Source organism: Ruditapes philippinarum, unplaced genomic scaffold (genome assembly GCF_026571515.1).
Source record: "Ruditapes philippinarum isolate M1 unplaced genomic scaffold, ASM2657151v2 ctg2555_1_1_1_1, whole genome shotgun sequence".
Lineage (NCBI taxonomy): Eukaryota > Metazoa > Mollusca > Bivalvia > Venerida > Veneridae > Ruditapes > Ruditapes philippinarum.
Genome location: NW_026853749.1, coordinates 194,652 through 212,667, shown reverse-complemented (window position 1 = coordinate 212,667; position 18,016 = coordinate 194,652). Strand labels below are relative to the sequence as shown.

Genomic DNA, 18,016 nt, shown 5'->3' with positions numbered 1-18,016 from the left:
ATTTAGAATTCAGATTCAGTATTTGAAGCATTTGCCAGTTCAAAACTTGATGACATGAAATCGTCCAAGAAGAAAGTTGATCAGAGACGAAATCTAGAACCAGATGCTTTCTTTGCTAAATATCTCACTAGTGAAAAGGTGAGTTACCTTGTGACTTACTTTTATAATATACAGAGAGTAAGTTTAGAGCTGATAGGAAATGGAAAACATAATTATGTAGGATAATTATTATTCTGGTTCTTCTCTAGTGGGATCATTTTCTCCATTTTGAATGTTTTGATGAGTTTTTTTTTAATTGTTTATTAAAACTGAATTTATTTTTTATGCTCCCCGAAAAATTTCGGGGGAGCATATAGTCGTCGGTTTGTCCGTCCGTCAGTCCGTCCGCACTCACAGGACAGTAATTATGTGGCTAGAGGGACAATAGGTAACTGTTCTTTCCTGTGGGAACGTCACAGGAGAGTAATAATGTGGCTACTCTATTGTTCTCTCTATTGTTCTTTTTAGCCACACAAAAGAAAATAGCCACATAAAAGCATTACGGAATGAATGACATCAAAGAGAAAGAACAGTTACCTATTGTCCCTCTAGCCACATAATTACTGTCCTGTGAGTGCGTCCGTCCGTACGTACGTACGTACGTACGTCCCAAATTCGTGTCCAGCCCATAACTTTGTTATTTGAAGAATTGAGAAGATGTGTCGCGCGCAACATTTGGGTCGCTACCTTGAAGGTCAAGGTCACAGCATGACCTTGCAACAAAATCGTGTCCGGCCCATATCTTTGTTATTTGAAGTCGGAATTAAAAACTTTTTCACAGAAATGATCACCATATTGAGACAACGTGTCGCGCGCAACATTTGGGTCGCTACCTTGAAGGTCAAGGTCACAGCATGACCTTGCAGCAAAATCGTGTCCCGTCCATAACTTTGTTATTTGAAGTCGGATTTTAAAAATATTTCACAGAAATGATCACCATATTGAGACGACGTGTCGCGCGCAACAGCTGGGTTGCTTTCTTGAAGGTCAAGGTCACAGCATGACCTTGCAGCAAAATCGTGTCCGGTCCATAACTTCATTATTTGAAGTAAGATTTTAAAAATATTTCACAGAAATGATCACCATATTGAGACGATGTGTTGCGCGTAACATTTGGGTCGCTACCTTGAAGGTCAAGGTCACAGGATGACCTTGCAGCAAAATCGTGTCCGGCCCATTACTTTGTTATTTGAAGTCGGATTTTAAAACTTTTTCACAGAACTGATCACCATATTGAGACGACCTGTCGCGCGCAACATTTGGGTCGCTACCTTGAAGGTCAAGGTCACAGCATGACCTTGCAGCAAAATCGTGTCCGGTCCATAACTATGTTATTTGAAGTAAGATTTTAAAAATATTTCACAGAAATGATCACCATATTGAGACGATGTGTTGCGCGCAACACCTGGGATGCTTCCTTGAAGGTCAAGGTCACAGCATGACCTTGCAGCAAATCATGTCCGGCCCATAACTTTGCTATTTGAAGTTGGATTCAAAAAGTATTTCACAGAAATGATCATCATATTAAGATGACGTGTCACGCACAAAATTTGGGTCGCTGCCTTAAAGGTCACAGCATGACCTTGCAGCAAAATCGTGTACCGCCCATAACTTCCTTATTTGAAGTCAGATTTTCAAACTATTCCACAGAAATGATCACCATATTGAAATGGCGTGTCGCGAGCAACATTTGGCTTGTTACCTTGAAGGTCAAGGTCACAGCATGACCTTGCAGCAAAATCGTGTCCGGCACATAACTTCATTATTTGAAGTCGGATTTTACAACTATTTCACAGAAATGATCACCACAATGAGACATTGTGTTGCGCGAACATTTGGGTCGCTACCTTGAAGGTCAAGGTCACGGCTTGACCTTGCAGCAAAATCGTGTACCGCCCATAACTTCCTTATTTGAAGTCAGATTTTTAAACTATTTCACAGAAATGATCACCATATTGAATCGACGTGCCGCATGCAACATTTGGGTCCCTACCTTGAAGGTCAAGGTCACAGCATGACCTTGCAGCAAAATCATGTCCGGCGCATTACTTCGTTATTTGAAGTCGGATTTTACAACTATTTCACAAAAATGATCACCATATTGAGACAATGTGTTGTGCCCAATATTTGGGTTGTTTTTACACTTTGAACTTTGTCTGTGGCATAATTCTGACACAACAAGAGGTTTACCTTCCTGTGTCCAAAACCTATTCGGGGAGCATCACCCGGTTCAACCGGCTCTTGTTTTCAATTTTCAATATAAACATACTTTGTGATTCGTGAAGTTAATTGAACATTTTTGTTTATTATAATGGTTTATACAAAAAAAATAATAATAAAAGATGTAAAAAAAACACCACAAACCACAAAAAGAACCTAAAAACAAAACTAAGTATGTAGCTACAATGTAAGGAAAAGAGTAGATAATATATATATTCTTTTTTTTTCAGTTGTTGAATCTTCAGTTGAATGACAGTAATTTCAGGAGATATGTTTTGGTACAATTCCTCATTATATTCCAGTATTTAAGTGCCCCTGTCAAGTTTAAAGGGTAAATATCATGTTTTCTAGTATATGTTGAATTGCTGTGATGAATGTTTTATTGTAATAATATAGAGTTAACACCATTTTTGTGTCGCCTCTACAGAGTAGTGGCGACATATAGGGATCACTTCTCCGTCGTCTGTCTGTCCGTCTGTCTGTCTGTCTGTCTGTCCGTGCGTCCGTCACAAAACTTGTCCGGACTACTCCTCATAAACTACTGGTGCAATTTCATCCAAACTTTACAGGATGATCAGTACCAAGTCTAGTTGTGCATATTGTCAGCATTTTCCCAGTTCAATGATTTTGTCAGAGTTATGGCCCTTTAATAATTTTTAATTTTAAAGTTTGTCCGGACTACTTCTCTTATACCACTAATGCAATTTCAATGAAACTTTACAGGATTGATCTGTAGCTCAAGTCCTTGCGCATATTGCACAGGTTTTCCGGTTGAATGATTTTTGGCAGAGTTATGGCCCTTTGATAAAAAGGTTTCTTTTTTCTGTGTGTTGCCAGATACACAAAAGCTTGTCCGGACTACTTCTCATAAACTACTGGTGCAATTTCATCCAAACTTTACAGGAATGATCAGTACCAAGTCTAGTTGTGCATATTGTCAGCATTTTCCGGTTCAATGATTTTTGTCAGATTTATGGCCCTTAAATAATTTTTATTTTTAAAGTTTGTCAGGACTACTTCTCTTATACCACAAATGCAATTTCAATGAAACTTTACAGGATTGATCTGTAGCTCAAGTCCTTGCGCATATTGCACGGGTTTTCCGGTTGATAGATTTTTGGCCGAGTTATGGCCCTTTGATAAAAAGGTGTTTTTTTCTGTGTGTTGCCAGATACGCAAAAGCTTGTCCGGACTACTACTCATAAACTACTGGTGCAATTTTATCCAAACTTTACAGGAATGATCAGTACCAAGTCTAGTTGTGCACTGTCCGTCTGTCTGTCTGTCACAAAATTTGTCCCAACATAAAATTTGCCTTCATGAGGCGACACATGTGACTACTGATCGCTCTTGTTTTGTGTTTAAACGTCTGCAGAGTCCCGAGGAACGCTTGATGTCCGAGCTAGGTAGGGCAAGGGCTCCAACGGTTCCGAGGGACTCTGCAGACTTTATATCACAAAATAAAGGTGCGTTGACGCTTTTATGGCTTAAAATTTTAAAACAGATTCATGATGTATATTTAATACAGAGCACATACATTAAATCCTTGTGCGTGGAAGGTATTTTTCCAGTTTTTCATGTTTAACGTATGTGTTTTATTTTTTCCCGGGGCCAACTACTTGGGAAATACGAATGCTAAGAACCGAACAAAATATCGAATTTTAATTGATTTAACCAAGCTTAGCATTGGATATTTACTAACTCAAGAAAAAAACATTAAATTACCCTACCAAAGACAAAACATGACCCTTAGAAATTCCTGGAATGATTTCAGATTGATGGTAGAAAAAAGATAAGTGACATCAGAATCGTATTGATTTATTCAGGGAATCGGTTTTTTTTAAGCAAAAAAGTTAACAAAAAATATCAGGCACTAAACATTATTCTCTCAAAGATATATAAATAGCAATTATCAATATAAACATCAATAAAACAACATTTTCTCTTATTCTTTTAGTGTTATCTTATTTTGTAAGTTAATCGGAGGGTTAAACTGAATGACAAATATTTGTTTACATTGACAACTGTCCACATTTCTTAGAAAGGGCGACAACAAAGATTAGCGAGTGAGACTAAAAAAAGGATTGGAACACCACACTAAATACTGTATTCAGGTGTATACTGGACAAGGCGCTTGAATGATAAAATGCTTTAAATTTGCCTTTTTACCCAACAGAATGAACTTTTAAAGGCCTAATTCATCTTTTCACACGGATTTATGCATGATAATGAATGTAAAATGTAATTTTTTTTGTGATCATGATATATGCAAGCCTCTAGAGTTACTGCTCCAATTCTGTAATGAGTTAAATCCAAGATTACCGGCAATGTCTTTATGCCGTATTTCCGGCATAGTGTCTTGAATGCTACTCGCCATTATGTGATTGACACCCTCGAATCAATAATTTCAATAAAACAAGAGCACATGACTCTTTGACAAATGACCAAATCGTCAATTTTTTTGTTTGGGCCCTGTATAAGTAAAAATAGCTGATTTTATGCTGTAATTTAGTTTGTTACTCATGAATATGAATGCAAAGTGAATGTTCTATAATCTTGATGGTGACTTAAAAAAAGATTGGTAAAAATGAAAATAATTAGAACGAAGGTGAAATTAAGATGTGAAAGATTATTATTATTGTGTTAGATTTTTTTTGTGTTGATCAGATTATTGTACATGGATATGGTTTATTTTTTCTTAATATTCATCTGTGTTTGGTTGATGACTTCAAAACATATTTAAGGATGAACATTAAATTTATTCTGATAAGATGGTACACTATATTGGAAGATAGAGCATTACATACAGTCATTTGGATCATTTTTTCAATCCTTGTTTAATTATCCCCCGCAGAAAATTTTCGGCGGAGGATATAGAAATAGTCTCCGTTCGTCCTTCCGTCCGTCCTTCCGTCCGACATTTTTGTCCAGAGCATATCTCTAAAAGTATTTGAGTTATCAACTTGAAACTTCATAGCTGGATAAACCTCATTGAGGAGGAGTGCAGTGCACAAGAATGATAACTCTACCTTGCATGATTTTTGAGTTATTGCCCTTTGTTATTTTTCAAAATTGATTTTTGTCCAGAGCATAACTCCAAAAGCCTATGAGATATTAACATGAAACTTATAAATCATATATTTATCCTCTCTTTTTCTTACCTTATGAATTTATTTCACATTTCTGTTTGAATGTACATTATACTTGTTTAATATACCTTTATAGGGGCAAGGTTCAGGTAACAAGATCTTCATGTTGAAAATTGTTTCTGTTTGTTTCAGTCAAGCTCATACACTGAGTGATGAACAATGTAACTGGATAAAGTCATCTTCAGAGAGGATTTATCAGTTAATTAAAGAGACTCCACCTGACGGGGAACAGTTTGCCAAGACTGTGGAACATATACTAGAGAGGGAGGAACACTGGAACAGGTGGAAAAATGATGGTTGTCCCGATTTTGAGAAAAAACTTACAGATGATGCAAAGAAACAACAAAGAAGGTGAAAAACCTGCAATATATGATAGTCATAATTGTTACTATAATTTTTATAGAAAAGAAGATAACTACCCAAATGGTAGTTTGTGTACAGTACAGTATATTATATTTCAATTTTCAAATAAGATTTTTGACTGATGTTTTTTGTTGGGATTGAAAATATTTTTCAAATTTTTGCAAATTTTCAGATCATTCCCTCTCCCCATTTATTCAGAATCATCATTTTTATTTTTGCAAAATGAGCCAAAATTGAAGAGCTTTGCAAAGTTTTCAATCAAATCTGGCTAATTGATTTTCAATTTAATTCAGAGCATATTAAAATTGATTTTCAATTTAATTCAGAGCATATTTCTTTTAGACCTCAATGGATTTCCTTTAACATAGGATGTTTATGAGCTTTCTTGTAAATAAACATGTTTCTGCGAAACAAATTACACATAAAGTATGTTTTATAATTACAGAGCAAAAAGACGTCGTATAGGAGATGATTTACAGGCAAGCGGTGGTAAAGTCATTAAAATGGGTCATCCGGAACTAACAAGACTTTGGAATCTAAATCCCAATAATATGAATGCTTGTAAATCAGATGACAGGTAATTCATTCATTTACTGTAAATGATAAACTATAACAAGATTTGTAGTTATAGATAATTGTGTTAAGTAGCAGGTAGTTATAGATAATGGCCTTGTACCCACTCAACACCCCATATTGATAAAAGACTGACATTTAATTAGAAGCCCATTTGTTTACATAATGGAATGTTCAAGCTGTTCCTCCATCAGGAAAGCTAAACCATATTAAATCACATTAACAGTATAACATTGTGCAGAGGACTCAATAATTTTAGGCATATAGTCAAGGTCACAAGGTCACAGCAATTTCAATACTGTTAATTTGTCTGTGGTCACCAGGATACACTTAATGCTAAATGTTAATTAATCATATATAAAAGGAAATTATTTTTTATAAATTTTATTACTTTTGAATAATTAAAGGTTGTCTTTATTTAGAGATTTGCTAATTAACAAAACAATAATAATGATTTGTTTCATCCAGTATGTAAACAAGTATTTTGATTAAATTGTGGTATAATTTTAACCCATTGCTGGTTAACTGACTTCCTGATTAGTAATTCTTTTTTGTTATTTAGTAATGATAATTTGATTTTTTAAGTGCCATTGTACCATTTTATGAAACATTTTCAGTTCGATTATAGAACTAAGTAACATGTAAGTTTGTTTAATCTGTTTTAGTTCAGTGAAATGAATAAAAATCAAGAATTTTTTTATTTTTTGGGTTTGAAAAACCAATGGGGAAGAATTTTTGTATATTTGGCTGAAGAAATATGTTTTTTATGGGTTTTAAAAAATTTTAGATAAATTTTTTCAATTTAACACTGTTGTATGATATGTTGCAGATAATTTTAAAATTGGTTTTCTTTTGTTTTTTCCCCTTTTCGGTCATCATGTTTTTTTATAAAGCTTTGATGGGGCAAGTGAGAGTGTATCAGAGGCTGCCTTCCATTCCCCACAGTCCATGTAACTGTCCCTAACAATGCATATGTACGAGGCAGTTTTACCACATCTGAATGTTGCTTAAAGTTCTCCAGTAAAATCGTTCATAGTGTCTTTTTTTATCCTCTTTGATGGCTTGTAAAGCAAAAAACACTTTCAAAATAGTAGGCAAGGGAAGTGGAAGGTGCAGAGAAATTATTATGTTCAGCAATTTCATTTTGAATCATCTCATCAACTGTCATAATTTTCATTGGCAAACATACACATTACCAAAGTTAGCATTGTCTTCTTCAATGACTTTGTCTAGCCAAGTTATTGCTTCTGAGTGCCGATTTTGCTTGATAAGAAAGCAACACATAATCACAGTACGCACCAGACACACTTGTTGTGAAAATCGAGCGGTAAATGCTTTGTCAGCTTTTTCAAGATATTCTTTGTGTTCTGTTGAGTTAGATGGGTACCTGTAAGCTGCAGCATGGTACATACATGGTAGGAGGTTCCTACAACACTCAAATTCTTTATCATCTTGATGCAGGGAGATAATTCTGCTTCTTAGGAAATTGACAAGACAGTTTTCCTGCCAAATCTGTCTATGTGGTTGGGGCAATGTCCAAATAAAAAACTGGGGAAGAGTTTTCCCTTTAAAGTCATTTTGGGTTTTTAACGAGCCTTTTGCATTTTAAAATTCTTTTAGTATGTAAAAACCTTTCCCTTCGGGCTTCCCTTTTTGCTTAGTTGTTAAAAAGGGTATGTTAAAGTGGGGGGTTACAAAAGCCTCTGGGAAAGGTGCGATTTTATGTTTTTTTATGCTATAATATAGCTTCATTTGTTTAAAACGGGTGGAAATTTTTTCTCTAAATTTTGATGTAAAATTAGGGAAAACCAATGACTTTAAATCATCGTAAAACTGAGTAAAAGTGGGCAATGGGGGTTTTCATTTCTCACTGTTTTTAATTTTTCCATAAAAAACTTGGGTTAGCTCTTCTTCAGTTTGGGTTCAATCTTGTTCTCGGGATGAAGAAGTTGGGAAATTGGTTTTTTTTGATGCAGCCCTTTGATGAGATCTGACGAAAAATTTGAAATTCCCCCCCAATTTGTTTTTCACCCATGCTGCCCTGGCCAGGAATTCTCTCACAAGATAAAAGAAGATGTTTTTAAAATTTGGAAGGGAAGTTAGGACCTCTTTCTTTTTTCCTTCAGTGACTGGGTTGCTATAAGAGTTTGATTAAGTTTATTAAGTGCTTGTCTCTGAAGAGTCTTGTGACTATTCTCTTGTATTCTCTTTCTTGTAGCATCGGAAAGATATTCTCCGACTCCTATATCAGGTGGCTGGGCTTGACCTGTTGTGCAACTTATTGGACAAAGTGAAACATCCTTCCCTAGTTACTTCGGATTGTATTGAAGAGCTTTTTCAAACCAGCCTCTTGTTCAATGTGATCTTTCTCCAGATTCAGAGCCATTGGGGGGCCTTCTTTCTTTACATGGCAGGGGCCAATGTACATGCAGAAGGTGGTGTAATATCCGATGGCTTTTTTGTCAGCAGGCTGTCATTTTTTTAGGCAGTACAGTTATTGCTGGACCACAGATTTCAAGCCTTTCATCATTTTCTAGATTTTCAGCCATTTTGTTATAGAACCATTGCTCAACACGGAATTGATCAAGGTATGTGGGCAGTTTTGAGTTTTTAGAGGTATTGATCCTCGCATATCCGACATGAACATCATCAGTTTCAGCAAGTGCATAATTATCATCAGAGTCCACTTTACTTTTGTCAAATGTTACCTGATTTCTTTCCCTGATCATCATCAAATCTCTGTCTGAATATTCACCTTTTATGGTTTTCTTTCCTGATTTTAAAATAACTGGAGGCATATTTAGTCCTTCAGCCGTACTTCCAACTGGTAAATAGCGTAAACCATTCTCTCCAGTTCTTGCAGATTGCATTAAGTCTTGATCAATATCCATATATCTGTTTTTCCGGCGCCAAACGGACGGGAAAGTAGTTTTTTGAAAAAGGTAAAAAAATGTACTTTTGGGGGTATTGAGACACCTTTTTCCTTTTCTTCGTTTTATTTCAAATTTTTAACAGCCCATTCCCCTGAAATTGCAAAAACATAAAAAAGGGGTTGAAAATTTTGTGACTCCTTTTTGTGCTAAACCCAAAATCCTGGGTTTAAATCCCTTTAAAACTATAAATCAACACCCTGCCCACAGCTATAGCTTTAAAAACGCTATTTTTAAAGAAAAAACTTTTAAACAGTTACCATAAACAGCCCCCTTAAAGAGCTATAACATCCCCCAGTTTACCTTCAAAAAAAAAAATAAAAATTTCAAACAGCTATTTTCCCAAGCAAAAATAACATAAAACCGGGTTTACTATCAAGTTATACTATCATCAGCTACATTCAAGCTATAACATCAACAGCAACCTTCAAAGCTATAACATCAACAGCTATCTTCAAAGGCTATAAACATCAACAGCAACCTTCAAGCTATAACATCAACAGCTACTATCAAGCTATAATATCAACAGCTACTATCAAGCTATAACATCAACAGCTACCTTCAAGCTATAACATCAACAGCAACCTTCAAGCTATAACAATCAACAGCTACCTTCAAGCCTATAACATCAACAGCTACCTTCAAAAGCTATAACATCAACAGTTACCTTCAAAGCTATAACATCACCAGCTACATTCAAGCTATAACATCACCAGCTACCTTAGAGCTATAACATCACCAGCTACCTTCAAGCTATAAACATCACCAGCAACCTTCAAGCTATAACATCAACAGCTACCTTCAAGCTATAACATCAACAGCTAACCTTCAAGCTAATAACATCAACCAGCAACTTTCAGCTATAACATCAACAGCTACCTTCAAGCCTATAACATCCAACAGGAACCTTCAAGCTATAACATCAACAGCTACCTTCAAAGCTATAACATTTCACCAGCAACTTTCAAGCATAAACATCAAACAGCTACTTCAAGCCTATAAACATCACCAGCTTTACATTTCCAAGCTATAACATCCACCAGCACCTTAGAGCTATAAACATCACCAGCTACCTTCAAGCTATAACATCACCAGCAACCTTCAAGCTATAACAATTCAACAGCTACCTTCAAGCTATAACACTCCTCAAACCCCTACCTTAAAGCTAAAACATAACCCCCAGAAAAACCTTTTTTCAAGCTATAACATAACAGCTACCTTTCAAAAAGCTATAAACATCAACAGCAACCTTCAAGCTATAACATCAAACAGCCTGACCTTCCCAAGCTATTAACATCACCAGCAACTTTCAAGCTATAAATCACAAGCTAACCTTCAAGCTATAACATCACCCAAGCTTACATTTCAAGCTAATAACAACATCACCAGCTACCTTAGAGCTATAACATCACCAGCTACCTTTTCAAGCTATAAATCACCAGCTTACAATTCAAGCCTATAACATCACCAGCTTACATTCAAGCTAAACAATCAAACCAACTACCTTCAAAGCTATAAACATAAACAGCTACCTTTGAGGCTATAAACATTCAACAAAAGCTACCTTCAAGCTATTAACATCGAACCAGCTAACCTTTCAATATAAATCAACCAACTACCTAACTTCAAGCTATAACATACAACAGCTAACCTTGAGCTATTAACATTCACAGCTACTTTCAAGCTATATTATTAACAACAACCTTCAAGTTATACTATCATCAGCTACATTCAAGCTATAACATCAACAACTACCTTCAAGCTATAACATCAACAGCTACCTTCGAGCTATAACGTCAACAGCTACCTTCAAGCTATATTATTAACAACTACCTTCAAGTTATACTATCATCAGCTACATTCAAGCTATAACATAAACAACTACCTTCAAGCTATAACATCAACAGCTACCTTCAAGCTATAACGTCAACAGCAACCTTAGAGCTATAACGTTAACAGCTACCTTCAAGCTATATTATTAACAACTACCTTCAAGCTATATTATTAACAACAACCTTCAAGCTATACTATCATCAGCTTCCTTCAAGTATAACATAACAGCTACCTTAGAGCTATAACGTCAACAGCAACCTTCGAGCTATAACGTTAACAGCTACCTTCAAGCTATATTATTAACAACTACCTTTAAGCTATACTATCATCAGCTACATTCAAGCTATACATCAACAACTACCTTCAAGCTATCACAATCAACAGCTACCTTCCGAGCTATAGCGTCAAACAGCTACCTTCGAGCTTGCTATTAACGTCACAACAGGCTACGTTCAAACTATAACATCAACAACAGCTACGTTCAAGCTAATATTAATTAAAAAACTACTTCAAGCTATACTATCATCAGCTACATTCAAGCAAATACATCAACAACTACCTTCAAAACCATAACATCAACCAGCTACCTTCGAGCTTTAAAACATCAACAGCTACCTTTGAGGCTAATTATGTCAAACACTAACCCTTCAAAAGCTATAATTAAATTAACAACTACCTTTAAGCTATACTATATCATCAAAGCTACATTCTATAAATCAACAACTTACCTTCAAGCTATAACATCAACAGCTACCTTCAAGCCTATAACGTCAACCAGCTACCTTTGAAGCTTTATTATGTCAACAGCAACCTTTCAAGCTATAACATCCAACAGCTACCTTCGAGCTATAACGTCCACAACTGCTACCTTCAAAGCCTATATTTCATAACAACCCTACCCTTCAAGCTATAACATCAACAACTACCTTCAAGCTATAACATCAACAGCTACCTTCAAGCTATAACATCAACAGCTACCTTTGAGCTATAACATCAACAGCTACCTTCAAGCTATATTATTAACAACAACCTTCAAGTTATACTATCATCAGCTACATTCAAGCTATAACATCAACAACTACCTTCAAGCTATAACATCAACAGCTACCTTCAAGCTATAACATCAACAGCTACCTTCGAGCTATAACGTCAACTGCTACCTTCAAGCTATATTATTAACAACTACCTTCAAGCTATAACATCAACAACTACCTTCAAGCTATAACATCAACAGCTACCTTCAAGCTATAACGTCAACAGCTACCTTCGAGCTATAACCTCAACAACTACCTTCAAGCTATATTATTAACAACTACCTTCAAGCTATACTATCATCAGCTACCTTCAAGCTATAACATCAACAGCTACCTTCGAGCTATAACGTCAACTGCTACCTTCAAGCTATATTATTAACAACTACCTTCAAGTTATACTATCATCAGCTACATTCAAGCTATAACATAAACAACTACCTTCAAGCTATAACATCAACAGCTACCTTCGAGCTATAACGTCAACAGCAACCTTCGAGCTATAACGTTAACAGCTACCTTCAAGCTATATTATTAACAACTACCTTCAAGCTATATTATTAACAACTACCTTCAAGCTATACTATCATCAGCTACCTTCAAGTATAACATCAACAGCTACCTTCGAGCTATAACGTCAACAGCTACCTTCGAGCTATAATGTCAACAGTTACCTTCAAGCTATATTATTAACAACTACCTTTAAGCTATACTATCATCAGCTACATTCAAGCTATAACATCAACAGCAAGATTCAAGCTATAACATCAACAGCTACCTTCGAGCTTTAACGTCAACAGCTACCTTCGAGCTATAATGTCAACAGTTACCTACAAGCTATATTATTAACTACTACCTTTAAGCTATACTATCATCAGCTACATTCAAGCTATAACATCAACAGCAACATTCAAGCTATAACATCACCAGCTACTAACAAGCTTTATCATCAACAACTACCATCAAGCTATAACATCAACAGCTACCTTCAAGCTATATTATTAACAACTACCTTTAAGCTATACTATCACCAGCTACATTCAAGCTATAACATCAACAGCAACATTCAAGCTATAACATCACCAGCTACTAACAAGCTTTAACATCAACAACTACCATCAAGCTATAACATCAACAGCTACCTTCAAGCTATATTATTAACAACTACCTTTAAGCAATACTATCATCAGCTACATTCAAGCTATAACATCAACAGCAACCTTCAAGCTATAACATCAACAGCTACTAACAAGCTATAACATCAACAGCTACCTTCAAGCTATAACATCAACAGCTACCTTCAAGCTATAACATCAACAGCTACCTTCAAGCTATATCATCAACAGCTACCTTCAAGCTATAGTATCAACAGCTACCTTCAAGCTATAACATCAACAGCAACATTCAAGCTATAACATCACCAGCTACTAACAAGCTATAACATCAACAGCTACCATCAAGCTATAACATCAACAGCAACATTCAAGCTATAACGTCAACAACTACCTTCAAGCTATATTATTAACAGCTACCTTTAAGCTATACTATCATCAGCTACCTTTAAGCTATACTATCACCAGCTTCCTTCAAGCTATAACATCAACAGCAACATTCAAGCTATAACATCAACAGCAACATTCAAGCTATAACATCAACAGCAACATTCAAGCTATAACATCAACAGCAACATTCAAGCTATAACATCAACAGCTACCTTCAAGCTATATCATCAACAGCTACCTTCAAGCTTTAATATCAACAGCTACCTTAAAGTTTTGTCAACAGCTAATTATCAGCTATAGCAACAGTTACCTGTTGGTAATATCCTCAAAAGCTACTTTCTTCATGATATTTGCTTCAACAAGTATCCTTAAGCAATAGTAGAATATGTTCCTTTTTAGACAGTCAAGTACATGTACATGTAATTAGAAATTATCAATTAATTAGCAAAAGAAAATCTATTGAATTATTACTAATATACTAATGCAACAACTTGTCTAAAGACATTGTTTTGTACATACTGATGCCTTGGTGTGAAAAGGGTCTAACTTAATATTTTGAAATTATTTAAAAGAGACCAAAAACATACTTATTCTTTTATTTTCTAATTAATACTAATTTAATTTTGATATTTGACTTTCATTCTGCTATTGATTAATCTTTGATTGGTAAGGTTATGCTATTTTGTCAACAAAAAAAGATAATTGATAAAGTTTCAGTTACAACCCTTTTGCACCAAAAAAATAGAAAATTTCAGAAAATAATTTGGTACGAAAGGGTTGTAACTAAATTTTTGCTTTAAATTCTGATTAATGAAATGGGTCAAATGAACAGATCTTAGTTTACCGGTAGTTGTGTTCAGTAGGAACTAATTTGACATATTGTCTGAATATTTCAGTGTCAGTTCTTCACATTTATGTTTTAAGAATTTAATTTCAGTCATATGAAAAATTGTAATTATGCCCCCCCCCCCCCCTTTCGAAGAAGAGGGGGTATATTGTTTTGCTAATGTCGGTCTGTCTGTCAGTCTGTCTGTTGGTAGACCAAATGGTTTCCGCTGATTATCTTGAAAACTATTTATCACAAAGCCTTCATATTTCACATAGTGATTGGTCATAACAAGAAGATGACCCCTATTGATTTTGGGGTCACAAGGTCAAAGGTCAAGGTCACAGGGGCCTTCAAAATAGTTTCAGCTGATTATCTTGAAAAGTATTCATCACAAAGTCGTCATATTTCACATAGTGATTGGTCATAACTAGTAGATAACCCCTATTGATTTTTGGGTAGCTAGATCAAAGGTCAAGGACACAGGGGCCTCAACTGTCAGAATGGTTACCGCTGATTATCTTTAAAAGTATTCATCACAAAGTCCTCATATTTCACATAGAGATTGGTCATAACCAGTAGATGACTCCTATTGATTTTGGGGTCACTGGGACAAAGGTCAAGGTCATAGGGGCCTTAAATGTCAAAATGGTTTTCGCTGAGTATCTTGAAAATATTTATCACAAAGTCTTCATATTTCACATATTGATTGGTTATAACTAGTAGATGACCCCTATTGATTTTGGGGTCATTAGGTCAAAGTCACAGGGGCCTCAAATGTCATAATGGTTTCTGCTCATTATCTTGATTACAATTCATCCCAAAGTCTTCATATTTCACATATTGATTGATCATAACTCTGGGCCTTTTTTCCTTCTATAACAGGGGTAGGTATAGGGCTGCTTCCCCAAAGAAAATTTCTTTAAAATCATGCAGTTTTCCCCAAAAATTGAATTTACATCATGCTTTTTCTTCCCCTTTTGCAAATATACAATTTTTCCCCAAAATTAAGGGCTGGGCTGCTTCCCCAACCTGTGAAAAAAAAAGCCCTGTAACTAGTAGATGACTCCTATAGATTTTAGGGTCACTACATCAATGGTCAAGGTCACAGGGGGCTTAAATGTCTGAATGGTTTGAGCTGATTATCTTGAAAAGTATTCATCACTAAGTCTTCATATTTCACATATTGATTGGTCATTAATAGTAGATGACCCCTATTGATTTTGGGGTCACTAGGTAAAAGGTCAAGGACACAGTGGCCTTGAATGGTAATATGATTTCAGCTTATTATCTTGGTTACTATTTATCACAAAGTCTTCATATTTCACATAGTGATTTGTCATAACTAGTAGATGACCCCTATTGATTATGGGGTCACTATGTCAAAGGTCAAGGTCACAGGGGCCTTATAGTCAGAATGGTTTTTGCTGATTATCTTGATTACAATTCATCACAAAGTCTTCATGTTTCACATATTGATTGGTCATAACTAGTAAATGAACCCTATTGTTTTTGGAGTCACTAGGTCAAAGGTCAGGGTCACAGGGGCCTCAAGTGTCAGAATGGTTTCTGCTTATTATCTTGTTTATATATTTATCACAAAGTCTTATATTCTCATATTGATTGGTCATAATTAGTAGATGATCCCTAATGATTTTTGGGTCACCAGGTCAAAGGTCAAGGTCACAGGGTCTTTGAATGGTAGTATGATTTCAGCTCATCTTGAAAGATAATTATCACAAAGTCTTCATAGTTCACAAAGTGATTGGGCATAACCAACAGATGATCCGTATTGCTTTTGGAATCACTAGATCAAAGGTCAAGGTCACTGGGGCCTTAAATGCCAGAATGGTTTCCGCTTATTATCTTAAAAACTATTTATCACAAAGTCTTCATATTTCACATACTGATTGGTCATAACTAGTAGATGATCCCTTTAGATTTTGGGGTCACTAGCTCAAAGGTCAAGGTCACAAGGTTCTTGAATGTTAGTATTGTTTCCACTGAATATCTTGAAAGCTATTTACACAAAGTCTTCATATTTCAAATATTAATTGGTCATAACTATTAGATGACCCCTATTGATTTCAAAGGACTAGGTCACAGGGGCCATAAATGTCTCATTATCTTGTAAACTGTTTATCACAAAGTCTTCATTATTTTTCTTTTTGTGCCCCCACTTTAGTAGCGGGCATTTAGATTTACCCTTGTCCGTCCGTCCGTCTGTCCGTCCGTCCGTCCGTCCTTCTGTCCGTCCGTTCTCTTTTGTGTCGCATGTAACTCAAAAAGTATTTGACATAGAGTCATGAAACTTAACAGGAATATTGATCAACATGTGTAGTTGTGCACAAGGTATTTTCGTCTGGATTTATTTAGTATTTTTAGAGTTATTGCCCTTGACTTATAAAAGTTTGCAATTTTCAACTTGTGTCGCATGTAATTCAAAAAGGATTTGACCTAGAGTCATTAAACCTTACGGGAAGGTTGCTCAGCATATTTAGTTTTGCACCTTGGGTTTCGCTTGTGGATTTATCCAGTATTTGTAGAGTTATTTCCCTTGACTTAGTAAAAACTCATTATGTTGTTATTTGTTCCTTGAGTGCTTGAGTAAGAATCAACGAACTTTACAGGAATAATGATCAACATCACTAAATTACAGGAATAATAATTCACATCACTCTGAAGCTATACACCTGGGACTTTGCATGTGGATTTTTTTCAGTTTTGTTAGAGTTATTGCCCTTGACTTACAGTAGTATAAATTTACAATTTTCAACTTGTTCATGCATAGCTCAAAAAGTATTTCACTTGTAGGCCTGAAAGTTCACAAGAATGTTGGTCAGCATGTGTACTTATGCACCTTTGGTTTGCTTGTGGATTTATTCAGTATTTGTAAAGTTCTTGCCCTTTACTTAGTAAAAGATTTTTAGTTTTCAAAAAATATTTGACCTAGAGTCATAAGATTGACAGAACAGTGGCGCGGTGGGGGCACCCGTGTCCTATGGACACATTTCTAGTTTCCATAATTGAACACTTCCATGTACCCATTTATGGCAAGTTTCTATAACAAATTACCAATAATCATTAATGTGAGTCAAGGGGTAGAAAGGGGGGGGCATATGTGTCGTTCGACATTTCTTGTTAAAAATTGTTTTTATGTAAGATCTTTTTTAATGTGACATACAGTTCAGACTGTCAAACCCATCTTTAAGCACCAAATATGCATAATCATGTATGTAACTGCCAGAATCAGAGGTAAAATCTCCCAGTTCAAAATGGCAACTTACAATAACAAAGCCATCTAAGAGACTTCTATGGACGTTAACATATGATAAATCTTTAGAATACTCTTATTTTATTTTACATTTATTACATAAACAGATTTTTACTTAATTCAAGACAGGGACTCTCGGTATACTGTACAGCAGATCTACTTATTGAGCTATGCGGCTGCTTACATCCCTTCTCCCCGAAATAGTGAACAGTTCTGAACTGTGACACTTAAAATCCAGCTTACACCCCTTTGCCTAACAGATGGATAACATTTTGC

At 35.5% G+C, this 18,016-nt stretch overlaps 1 protein-coding gene across 1 annotated transcript in view; it reads left to right on the top strand.

Moving 5' to 3' along the window:
* Window positions 1-18,016, top strand: part of LOC132737718 (THO complex subunit 1-like) — a 43,269-nt gene that overhangs the window by 8,516 nt on the left and 16,737 nt on the right. The window contains exons 11-14 of the mRNA XM_060725045.1: window positions 7-138; window positions 2,490-2,590; window positions 5,541-5,759; window positions 6,217-6,348. Of these exons, the coding sequence (XP_060581028.1) occupies window positions 7-138; window positions 2,490-2,590; window positions 5,541-5,759; window positions 6,217-6,348 (584 nt within the window). The remainder of the gene's footprint in view (window positions 1-6; window positions 139-2,489; window positions 2,591-5,540; window positions 5,760-6,216; window positions 6,349-18,016) is intronic.